This window comes from Drosophila simulans, chromosome X (genome assembly GCF_016746395.2).
Source record: "Drosophila simulans strain w501 chromosome X, Prin_Dsim_3.1, whole genome shotgun sequence".
Taxonomy (NCBI): domain Eukaryota; kingdom Metazoa; phylum Arthropoda; class Insecta; order Diptera; family Drosophilidae; genus Drosophila; species Drosophila simulans.
In genome coordinates, this window is record NC_052525.2 from 233,504 (window position 1) to 246,621 (window position 13,118).

Here is a 13,118-nt window from a genome sequence, read left to right on the forward strand (position 1 = left end):
ACGATAAGTCCGCCTCTTTATTTTCGATATGACAAACACGCGTGAATAGCGTCAAACGATTTTAGGGCTCTTATCGTCATGGTTTAATTAAAAGGTTATTCTTGTAGGCAGGATAACATTGCGGCCGAAAGGATGCAATTGAGTTGTCTGTATTGGGGTAATTATTCAGTGCCTTATCTTAAAGACTTTCTGACCTTCCCATCCAAACGAAAAACCGAAAGTCGACCGCAAAGATCTGAAAAGAGGGATTTGATTTCACGAACACTCACACTCAACCACAAATATTTATTCACATGGCCAGGTGAGAATTGACAAATTTCCATTTCGTCAATTCGAACAGTAAAGCTAAAACTATAACGCAACTCCTTAAATAAAAAAACGAAGAAAAAACGAGTGGCCAAGGCCACTCAAAACCGCTTTCAATTAAATTGGAGCACACTTTTGCTTGTGGTCGGGCGCAAGCTCATCATCACGATCATTGTCGTCATAATCATTATAAGCTGATGCCTCAGGAGTGAAAACGTTGTTGCCCCAGGCGGTGTACCCAAACGTCCCCAGCTCAGCCTGCTTATGACCCCAGAAACAGAAAAGGTAATAACGACATGTATGATGATCTACCCTGTCGATGATCTAAAATGGTTAAAATCGTAAGCGCTACCGATATTATTACTAATATTAGACTTCGTATACATCATTCTCAAAGAAGGTATATTAAAACAGCATGTGTTAAATCTCCTTGTTATAAATTCATAATAAATTCTCCGAGAACTAAATGTAAAAATGTATATACAAAGTATTTATTAAATATCCTTGTTCATAAACCGTACGAGCCTTTGAAAGTGTATACAAATCAAAAATAAAAACGCAAGAAATGAAAAGGAATGAAAAACTGGTAGTTGTTAGCTACTTTTACCCAACCGTTGACAGTGGCCAATATGAAGAATACCATGAGGAGCGCAGCAGGGAGAGTGGATTTTATTAATATGGAAACTGTTGATGGAAAGGCATGGCAGCTTTATAGGACGCGTTATGATCGCGAGCCACTACATCGTGATGGCTCTAGATTATGAAGCGGTCAAACCTCGATCGATCTCATTTGATAACAAACAATAATAGCGGAGGAGCAAATGAAGCATGTGTATGTATATGGTAACATGCAAACGCAATTTAGTGAGTGTAGAGTAAGAACACTTCACGATTGGGAATTGACGACTTCCATTACTGGCGGATAGAAGTGAAAGCGACATTTTAGGTCCTTACACTCGTGGAACAAATGAGGTACATTTGAAATGCCTATTCTTCGGTAACTCTTTGTTGGTTTCACTTGTCGCTTTTATATGCACTTGAATAAATGCAAAAATTCTAGAATGAAGACCTGTAATTTAAACGAGATTAATCAGTATTCTTGCTGTTCAGGTGTCTTAAATTAAATAAGCATTTAATATTCAATTACTGTTCCTATGGTCTGGGACTTTTTATCGGAAGGTGCCTCATCATTATTATTATATTATTCATCCTGTAGAATGCAACCATCGACATTCTAGTGTATACGTAAATCTGGAAAGGGTTTCCGATTTGACGTGCATGCGGCTGTAAGACTTTATATGGACTTTAAGTTACGGGAAGCTTGCGTGCACCGCTAAAATAAATGGGAAACAACAAAATGAGGGAGATATTCGCCGTTACTGGAGGTTGCTTGTGAGCTTTTTGCCCTCTTTGCCCTTTCTGCAACATTTTGTTAACAATTAGCGCCCATTGGAAGAAGACTCTATCCCAAAAACTCAGAGCCACTTGCCTTTAAAGGTGGTGTGTCCCATTGAGAGCTCCGTATTCCACTTCTCTGAGGTGGAACTTTGCCGGTGGTCCTCCCATATATAGCACATACATATATGTATATACTCGTATATACTATATACTTACGCGTACTTGCCCATATCCATATCAATCATGCCGTCGTTGCCGTATGCTAATGATGGCAATTAATCAATGAGAATCAGTTAAGACCTGCAGCACACGAGGCACACGCAATCGGCCCATTCCCGCAAGAGAAAATATATATAACCCAACAGAGTTGAAAAAATGAAATGAAAACGATATAGTTCAGTGTGTCGACTACCATATACCCGTTACTCTGATACGGGAATGCAAGGCAGATATACAAGTAGAAAAGCGACTGTTTCTAGGATTTATTGCTCGCTAAGTAGCAAGTATTCGGATAAATGTTTTGAAACCAATTTGCACAGCGCAGTCATCACAAGAATCAAAATGTCTAATCTTCACTTTCAAGTTCTAGTTTATTTTTAATTTATTTTGACCAGTCACGATGTGCATAAAAATTCATCACATTAAAAAACCCTATACTTAACATTTAAATTTCTAAATTTACAGTTCCATTAGCAAATGGCATTGTATGAAGAAATTGTGCAAATTAGTTTGGGATATAAACAAATAACATTGATCTTAAATAATAATCATGAACATATTTTCTGTGTGCTAAGTGATATTATTGTTCGCGAGACCTAGACGTTCAAACACAAAGGCAGACGGATGGACATTGCTAAATGGACACGCTTTCCTCTACCTATTACATCCTCTCAACGAATCTAGTATACACTATACTATAATGTGTACACAAAATACCATCAAAAATGATCAAGGTCTGCACTCTAACGATGTGCTGAAGTAGCTGTGCCGCAAAAAAAAAGCCTTAATGTGGAAATACAATTGTAATTGCTTGCAGTTAATTGACCCACATACGATTTCTAGGTAGGTAAAAGATTTCATGAGATCAGGTGGAAATATTGTAATAGTTACCCACATTAAATTTGCAGACATGCGTTAACGCCTCCCTAGTTTTCTCTAACCAATACTTCTAGATAATCCAATTTTGTGTTCGCAGCGTGCGACCACTTAAAATGGAACATGAACTCTAACCCTAATTGTCCACGCCCACTTCTAAAAACTAAAACTAAACCATTCTGTAGATAGCAGTACGTAGTAGTCAAAACAAAGAGTTTAACTTTTATATGTATAAACCTGTTTTACGCATGCAAATAATATAAGTTACTGTGTCAGCGACAAAAGGCAACAGGTGAAATTGTCGCCCCAAGTCCATGCTTTTAAATCCCGATCTCTACATCTGTTTTTGTTGCAGCCAAGTCAATGTCAAGTGTTGCTTCGGCTGACTTACTACAAAAGTTAATTGCACTGCACGCACATGCCAAAAGGTAAAAAGAGTCGCGAGCCTCGGCGACAGGCTTCCAAAACCCTGTATATCCACATCACCAGACCTCAAGACCTCAACTTACGACTCTGGCCACGAGGCGCGTGTGTGCAATATCAGGTTTCCGCGTCGACTTGCACAGTGATTCGAGGATGTGCGAAAATAAGATTTTAATTAAGGGATCATCAGTTTGCAACAGACTATTTGTATGCCTTCCTTTTAAGATAGTGATAGAAATGCGTAATACTAGTTAAGTCTTGTACACAAAATACATTTTTATACTCGGATCCATGTCATGTCAGCCACGTCCGTACGCACGTTAAGATCTTGGGAATTTTTTTAAATAATAATTTATTGTCCGCTATGAGTTCAAATATTTACATTTGGATTTTAAAAAAGTAAAAAATGGTTCAGCAAATGTGCACTCTAGTTGGATATCGCATTGAAATTATTTGGATTTTTTGCCACAGTGCGGAGCAATTGCTACTGTAGTTGTCATTAGTTCTCCGCACTTGCTGTTGTAATTGTGACAGGAGCAACGAGCACGGATTGCTAAAGGGTCGATCTCCAGTTGAAGGTGCACTTAGTTTTCAGTACTCCCGTGGGGAAAGGGGGTTTTGGCATAACTGTCGACTGGCGGGCTTTCTGCGATCGTGAGTGCCAGAAGCTGATTTCAGCGTGGCTACCGATAAGCAACCGCTTCCAGGTTTGACAGACGCGTTGATTGGTTTTGTTGGCTGGTGCGCAATATGCGAAACGCTCTTGATTCCATAAGACATGTAAATTACTAAGAGCTCTGCCGGAAAACACAAAAAGTGGTCAACCCTTTTTTATAATTTGTGTACCTGTTACTGTTAAATTAACAAAAGTAATATATATTCGTTTTAATAAATGCAATTTTTCGGAGAAAGCATTGTGCCGAAACAGTTAAACAGCGTGACTAAGCTCATGCTCTAAATTCTGTCTTGTTAAACGTCTAAAGATTGTTAGAAAGAATAAACTATTAATAAATCTATAACTACAAATTGTCACATTAAAATGTGCTTTTTTAACAATGGATCTAATGTATCGAAATATAAAATGAATTTCCTTTTTCTCAGTGTTTCGCTGCTCTCGATGTTCGAGGCCAAAACCGTGGACCATTCATAAATTTTAAGCCAACTCATAAATACGGCAGCAAAGGCTATCAAGGTGTTGGTCTTACAATATCTCGCCGTGATGATGCCAGAAACTTCTTCCTTTCTGATTTAATGCAACGCCAAAACAAATTGTTATATTGGAGCCGCTTGCCTCCAGCAATTAATCAAAGCTCTCGCACTACAATTAATCAAAAATCGCCATCTTTCTTCGTTGAATTTCAAAAGGAGCTTGGCTGTTGCTCCTGGCCATAAATATTATTGCCAGTGGCGATGTAAGAAATCGACCAAATAGAATTGGCGGCGTTAAAACGCTCACCTTAGATGTGGCATCGTTTCGTTGACATATACGCATTGCTCTCATAAATCAGATATTTATATGGAGTGGGAAGTTGGGGGACTCAAAACCAAAATCATCGGCGGCTTTCGTCCTTTCATCGTCCAGAGATCGGCGATCAAGCGGCAATTTGATGGCCATGAACAGTTGACAGTTGACTTTTGATTCATTCAGCAGCAAAATTTAATTCAATGACACCTAGGCGTAGGCTCTACAGTTCTAAACTCCCATTTTTGAAACATGAGTACATACTTTGTATTTGAAATGTTCATTTATCGGCTATAATCCCTGTAAGATTAACATAAGTACGGAAATGTACGGAAGCTGTCCTGTAATCGAGGCCTTACTGTGTCGCAAGCATGCCGCTTTAAGAAGTGTGGAATAAATGAAACAACGTCAAGTAATCGGCAGACCGAGTCAATATTAATGACGACTTCATCTTTATTCGGCTGATACGCCATATATTCAGATCTCAGTTCTTCCCCTCTTATGTTTATCCCGCCACGATTTTTCGGTTTGCTGTCGCAGGGTCTTAGTAGCATTTATTGTACTAGCTAGTCCCTATTAAGCAGAAAAGCAGACGACTTTTAATTCATTTTCAATTCACTTGTGGCGCTAAGCGATATTCAAAGCAAAAAATAATAATAAAATTGCAAATTCATAAACCTGGTTGACACTGAACATCGTGTCTCAATGCTTCGCGGAAAATTGATATTGCATCAACACGGATTTTGCAAGGTCGACCGGATATGTTTGATTTTATTAGCCTCTGGACACCTGGTTGAAACCGTTTGTCCTGTGCTTAGATGCCCTGCGATGTCCTTTTCACATGTAATGCTATGCAATCCCCCGCGGCTACAGCAACGAAGTGTTAAACGAGGCTCAGTGTGAGTTAGTGCCAATACAAATCTATTTCGGCACGGTTTCCTAGCGTGCAACCAGAATTCTGACAATGGTTTTAAGAAATACTGGGGACCTCCTAAATGCTTTCGAAATGCTTTCGGCTGAGAGGAACAACAACTGATACGTTGGGCATAAAGGCCCCGGGGCATTAGAAGTGTTAATAGAAAAGTGCCTCCGGCTGATCAGGTTTCGTTGCAGGACCGAATGGATCGCCGCCTGAGGTGTTGACGTGGTGGCCTTGAAAATTCTTCCGACATTGCATTCGAACGACAATGGGCCTAGTGTTTAAGATAATGTCCAAATGACCCAGGGATCGGAAGGTCATCAGTAAATAAAATAAATTTAATTTAATTTAATAAATGAACATTTAGGATTTTTAATAGTCTAATATAGCAAGCCTTGGTTATTAAAGAATATTTTTTTATGAACACTAAAGCATCCCTTTAGTAGTGTATAAATTGTAAATGTTCCTCATTTGTATAATTGTAATGACACTCTTTTTTGTTGTATTATTTTACTTATGTAGCTCAAATATTAGTTATACAAATTGGAAGCCCACTTTGAATAGGAGATACAGCTTTATACTTCGGAGGTGTTTTTACTGGGGTCTGATGTCTGGACCTTGTTGCCTTTTTAAACCGGTTGGCAGCCGGCACGCGACAGGGCCAGGTTTTCGTTTGGGGACGACAAGCAGCTGAAAATGAGCAAAAACACTCAGAAACTCTTCCCACTCGACAACGGGAACACTCAGGTCACCAACAGCTGCGTTTTTCAGAGAGAACGAGAGATAATATTACTACCTCTCTATTAAAATCAGAGAAAACACTCAGCTCAAGAGACGATCCTTTAGTGGTGATGCTGTTGCACCTTTTCGAGGGGCAGGTAGGTAGTCACGCAGGTGGGATCCCTAGGCCCTGATACCTATAAATAGCCTGAACGGAACGGGGAAGGGCATCAGAACGGAGCCAGCGCTGAAGCAAGGACCATCGTCACACAATAACGTTATACCATCTCTAAAAATGGCTTTGGGCAGCGAAAATCACTCTGTTTTCAACGACGATGAGGAATCATCTTCGGCCGTTAATGGACCCTCTGTTATCCGCAGAAATGCCCGGGAACGCAACCGCGTAAAGCAGGTCAACAATGGCTTCAGCCAACTACGACAGCATATTCCTGCGGCCGTAATAGCCGATTTAAGCAATGGTCGCCGGGGAATTGGTCCCGGCGCCAATAAAAAACTGAGCAAAGTTAGCACACTGAAAATGGCAGTGGAGTACATACGGCGCTTGCAGAAAGTTCTTCATGAAAACGACCAGCAGAAACAGAAGCAGTTGCATTTACAGCAGCAACATTTGCACTTTCAGCAGCAGCAACAGCATCAACACTTTTACGCCTGGCACCAAGAGTTGCAGCTGCAATCTCCCACTGGCAGCATAAGTTCCTGCAACAGCACCAGCTCCTATTGCAAGCCAGCAACATCGACGATTCCGGGAGCAACACCTCCTAACAATTTCCACACCAAGTTGGAAGCCAGTTTTGAAGACTACCGTAACAATTCCTGCAGTTCTGGTACTGAAGATGAGGACATCCTTGACTATATATCACTCTGGCAGGACGACCTGTAAACTTACCAGATATAAAATCTTCAGCTATTGCTAGTCGCACCCAACCATCACACACATCGAACCATTGATTGGCCAACAAGTATTACCTCAGCCACAAAGTATTTATATTCCCTAGAACTACCTTTTTGCCTTATAAATTAGTATTTAAGGTTTTATATAGTTTCTAAGAATAGTTTCTAATGGAAGACAATTTACATTTATGTTTTTTTTTATATAGCATACATGGAGGACATTAAACTGATATATATATAAAATTTTAAATGAGTTTTTATTATCAAAAAAATAAACGGTAATTAAAATGGAACAAATTTAGGTAAAAAAGGAGTAAGATTCAGAAAAGTTGTTAATGAAGAAATGCTTTAGGAATATGGTAATATGTTTTGATACAAACTTGATCCTGTCCTGTATACCACAGTTTACCTAGTTTACCCTTTATTCGGGCTAAGTCGGAAAAAGTAGTCGAAACTGTAACCGTTAAGTATTTACAAGATTACCGACCACTGAAGATAAATTACAATAACATTTTGTAAGCACTTTTGATCAAAAAACGACGATTTGCATAAATAAAGCTGGGTTGAGTAGGGTGAAAAAGGCAAAATATTTACCTGCTGCATTTTTGCATATGGACCGGTCACGGTAATAAGACCCTGAGAATTCACAATTCCAAAGAGATCGATCGATCGATGAATGAACTAATTTTGAGTTATTCCTGCAATGCAGCCGAAACAAGCGAAAAAACAACGCTCGGCAATTGTTCAGATCGCCCCCGACAACGTAAAAAAAAAAATTAAAATAAGATCTGCTCAGGCCTTCTGAACCGGAAGCCGCCGCGAAAAAAAAGGCTGCAGATAAAACTTACGCAAGATACATATACTCTAAGAACAAAAGAAACACTAAACGACATTCATGGGACTTTTCTAGCAAGTTCTTCATCATATTAAATGACTACATCACACACCAATCTATTCATTAGCAACCTTAAAACACTAATAGAATATGATCATTTGTATACATAGTTTTTGTCTATTCATCATAAACAATAAACTTTTAGATAACCTTTTCTATACAGCTGAGTCGTGGAAGGTATACTTTTTAATGAACGTAAGCCCTTTTCGTGGCACATATATCGAATTATTATTTCCGGCCTTTTCTTGTTTTTGCATTGCACATATATATACACTAAAAGGCTTGAAAGGCTGAAAACCAAAAACGTAAGCTACACCTAAGTGTCGCGGCTATCAGTTACCCGTTAATAATATTCCCTATTTACTTATGCTATATATACATATATATTTTGTATCATTAAGTGCAGCGAGGTAATATATATGATATATTTATATATATACCGGAAATTCACTTATTAACCACGCGCTTTGGGTCTTTGAGCTAATAATTTTAACTTATTTTATGCAATATATACACGTAAGAGTCGAAAACGCATTCTTCTCCACAAATATTGCATACCCTTGAACTCTACGAGCCACGGGTATAACAAGGGAAAAGGCTGCAGGGGGCTCTCTTCCCTCCATTGGCGGTCTCAATGGGCGACATACGAACGACACAATGTCTTTGCGACAGCAAACGGTGCAAAATCGAACGCTTTTTGTGTGAAGTTAATAATACGTTTGACATGGCTTCGAAAGGGCGATCGATCGCAGAAATATATGCAGAAATATGTAGCAGATTGCTCCAGATCGTCCCGGGGTCTTTTTAAAAGACCCTTTGTGGTTTCGGCCACGTATATGGACCCTGAATTCAGCTTGAATGGGTATATAGTATATATACATACTGTAATATGCAACGTTACGAGACTTGAAAAAGAATTTATTATTATCGTCTTGAGAAAAAAAAAATAGTTTTTTAATGTACATTTATAATTGCAAAGAAATGCGCACATGAAAAAAATATTACATAATTGTATGGAGTAGACCTCGTTCCACATTTACAACGGCTAACACGTTTTTTCACAAATATTTTTGGAGGCAGAACTCCCATTTATATGTTTAAAATATAGAGAAACCTTTAGTCGACACCCTCCACAATACTGGGTTTTCTTTATTTTGTATGTTCGATAAAAGGCACTCTTTACATGCTACGCTGGCCGAATAAATTTATGATTTATTAAGGATATTCTACTTACAACAAAAGCATGGTTTAAGACAGTCAGATTCTGACTGATGTCTCAAAAATAATTTCCAGGGAGCAACAAGTGAGTTATTTGTTTAACATGAACGCATTTTTTTGACTCGCAAATGCTGACAGGAATAATGTAATTTATGTTCGACCTTAAATTTTGCCAGATTTCTCTACACCAAAATAATAAAAAAAAATGTTATGAAGAGTTCTTCATTAAAGAGTGAAAGAATTATAATTATTTGCACAAAAAAAATGGACTGTGTGAACTTGGCATTATACCCAAGATAAAAAAGGCCGACAACAAGTTGTCATATAACTTCTTGCTAAGAACAAGTGCACAGCCGAATACGGGGCCGCTCCTCCATTTTCCACACAAAGGTGCACTTGCCATTGTTACAGTTTTCCCGGTTTCCAGTTTCCCCTCCCAACTGAAAATGTTCATTTTCCCAACCTACGCAATTAAAAACGCCTTCAGAATTCGATTTTTAAAAAAGGATCCTGTTGCGTGCGTTCGAATTAAAGGATCAAACATCCAATTCTAAAGTTTTCATTAGTTAAGCTGATTATACTTGACAATGCAGCTGAAATGATAATAATGCATTGTGGTCCCTTTAAGTGCACCATTTAAAATAAAATCAAGAACAATTTTCCTTTGTGCACCAGGCTATCAAAAAAAAAAAAAAAAAATCGGAAAATAAACCTATTACATTGGATTAATATTTTGTAGAGGAAAATTGTGGTGAAAGAATTTCTAATTTCAATATCTTATTTTTTATTTGCCCAAACTTTTAAGTTTATACTACAACATGCCTATTAGTATCCGGGTTTCGATTTTTTTTGGCTTGTTTCTGATCTGGACCGAGTCTAAGTCTTTTTAAGTCCGGAGGCTCCATAGGCATCAGAACATTTTTTAATGGAATTTACGACATTTAATTGGATGAAAACAGAGCTCAGCTCAGAACGTACATAACTACAGGCAGACGCAGAATTACAAGATCTGCGCGACTTCACGAAGTTGCGTGGTATTTGCTTGTTGAAAATATGGGTTATATATTTAAATGCATTTGGATTGCACTCACTGCGTGACTGAGCTAATTGGTTGCGATAAAAACACACTGCTAAGTTATATTTGCTAGGTTTAAACTAGTTAAAACTCAGCAAATAAATATATTCGAAAGTAATTAAATTTTTGAAATTGTATGCAAGTTTTATTATGTAACGTGTATTTAATATAGTTTACTATAGTTTACTGACTATACTCTTTTCATCGTGCACAGAAAAAATATGGGCTTCACCGCCGGTGCTTGTATTTGTATTCACTTTTGATTTCATATTTATTTCATCAAATTGCCACTGCGCACGCGCACGCCCAAAGGCAGCGACGCAAAGGGAAGATAAGAGACCTTGGTTTGATTTGAAAATTACTCAAAAAATCAAAAAACCTGGGCATCACCCAAGTAAAATATAAAAAAGGTATATAAGCTGCAAAACAGCAAAAACTGGTTGCAGCTGATGCCAATTAAATGTGGTCCAGTCCACATCGTTGTTTCCCATATCCGTGGTCCCGCATCCTCGAACTCGTTGTCATTGCCGCCGCGGTTACTTCAAATGGGAGACGCGCGCGTCCAGCGCCAACATGGCAGACTTTTTTAAATTTATGATGAAAAAAATGAACACTGTCGCTTTTTTGAACTTTTAATTATACACAGACAGGCGGAATATATTTTTCGGATGCTAAAAAGAATTTCGGAAGATACCATTCGACTTAACCAGTAGCCAAATACACTTGCTGTACACTTTAATCCCCTCAATGGCAGACTTTATTTAATAAAAATATAGGCATTGAAGAATTAACTTCTTTGACTTTTGTTTTAAAAGTTTTCCCGCATTGATATCCAAAACTTTAGACTGACTAAACAGGCCCCACTTTTACTTGCAGTGCAGAATAGAAACCATCGCCCTTATTCGGAATTCCAAGTTTTTAAAGCCATTTGGCGAGAAATTAATAAATTCGCAGCGCTGCCACAGGATATTTGCATAAGAAATTAAGGCAATGAAATGTTATGACTGCGTTCATGACAGCCTACTTGCATTACTCCGCTGAAAACGCTTTTTCACAGCACCAATATTGCGGCTACTTTGAAGCTCTTCCGCTGAACAGGAGATGCTGCCGCATTGCCAAAGCCAGTTGTTGGGATGTTGCCTCCAGCAGCGGTGAACCGTAGTTAAACTGTATTTCTAGTCTCCATTGTGTCACTGATATGCATATGATTTTCGGGAGGACAATTGTCCAAGACGCAGGACGCAGCGTGTGGCGTATGTCCAGAAAACAATTTGCACGAAAAACAAAGCAAACACATCCTTTTTTGCACGTGGCCCAAGAAAAATGCCAGAAAACAAAATTACATTGCCTTTGTGAACACAACAATAATAACGAACAGTAGTCAACGCAAATTGCATAAGGCTCTGACTGATAGAAAGGGACTGACGTGAGCCGTTTAAGGCACTTCACAGGTTGCGCTCTACCGATGTGTGGTTCTCATTAACAGTGGTGAGGTCAGGACGATTGTCCGGGGTTTCTTTCTTCCAACAACATTCGGCACTTTCAAGTTGGACAGCGTATTCAAAGAAAGTCAGTGGGTAGCACACAACTATCCCTCGGTTTGAACTACAGCTCCACAACTGTACTATCTATGTTTATCTCGAACGGGGACGTGGTCCGGTGTAGGCAATATTTCCAAAATCAAATGACGGGTCAGCAAAACCGTGCATATCCGCATTTCATGCCATGTTGCACCTAGTGGTATATGCACCGTTCAGTAAACAGACGAGACTTCCCTTGACTTCATTATTTAGGGAAACCGAAGTCCCTAGCCGACGTGCGTGTGAATTTATTAAAACAGCAGCTTCCTTCGCTGATTCTTTCTCTGATCCCTTCGGTTTCCTGATTCCCTCAATCCTCCAACTGGTATACGAAAATTCAATTAAGCAAATCGAACACATTTGATGCGTTTCTACGAAAAAGTCCTTTTTAATGGCCTAGACCTTCCGTTTTGTTCCTACCCACACTTCTTTTTTTTGAACAGGTGGATCCCTTCAGAGTGGTGTGGAACTTGGAATTAATTAAACGTAAAAAAGGACGGGGGAAGTGCGAAAAGGATTGAAAGGAGTTCATTGTTATGTTGATGAGCAGGGATTGAAATAAAAATGTGGATCGTTCGTTCGGTGGGCGTCAAAATCGATTTTAAGTCGATTGCATTTATAGGGTATCTGTTTCTTGTCCATATTTATTTATGTTCGTTTTGTATGGTCTACCAAAGGACTTCCCCTTTTATACAACGTGTTTGCTTAGCTATGAAAACCGATATCGATCTTTAGGAATTCCAATTTCCGGATTTCGCAAGGCTTATGTAAATATTTAACCAACGGAACCAATCGATTGTATCAACAAAATGAGTCGTGGGAATCAATTCGATGGCAATGTCGTTAGTGGCTAAAATAGTCCTTAAACAACTTTAGTAGAGGGTGCAGTTCTGGGATAAAGGGTCCTTACACCGGTCGTAATCATGGCCTAACAAGCATCCTTTTCACGCTTCTGCGGTCCAAGATCAAAGAATTTCAAGCACCTGATCCGCCACATAAGGTGCTAAATGGGGCGTACTAATGGGATCAATGCAGCGCGATTCGAAATCAATTAACGACAAAAAGGAAAGCATAGTAGAATTACCGCAATCGAACAAAGGAATGGATCAGAAACC

The 13,118-nt window shown here is 38.9% G+C and overlaps 1 protein-coding gene and 1 long non-coding RNA gene across 3 annotated transcripts in view; one reads left to right on the top strand and one right to left on the bottom strand.

The window, feature by feature from the left end:
* Positions 1–13,118, bottom strand: part of LOC120285297 — a 114,505-nt gene that overhangs the window by 49,214 nt on the left and 52,173 nt on the right. The gene's annotated exons all lie outside the window — the stretch shown is intronic.
* On the top strand, positions 6,509–7,478 carry LOC27207722 (achaete-scute complex protein T5). Its single transcript, XM_039296948.1, has one exon. It carries the CDS (start codon positions 6,619–6,621, stop codon positions 7,222–7,224), a length of 606 nt encoding a protein of 201 aa, XP_039152882.1. The 5' UTR covers positions 6,509–6,618; the 3' UTR covers positions 7,225–7,478.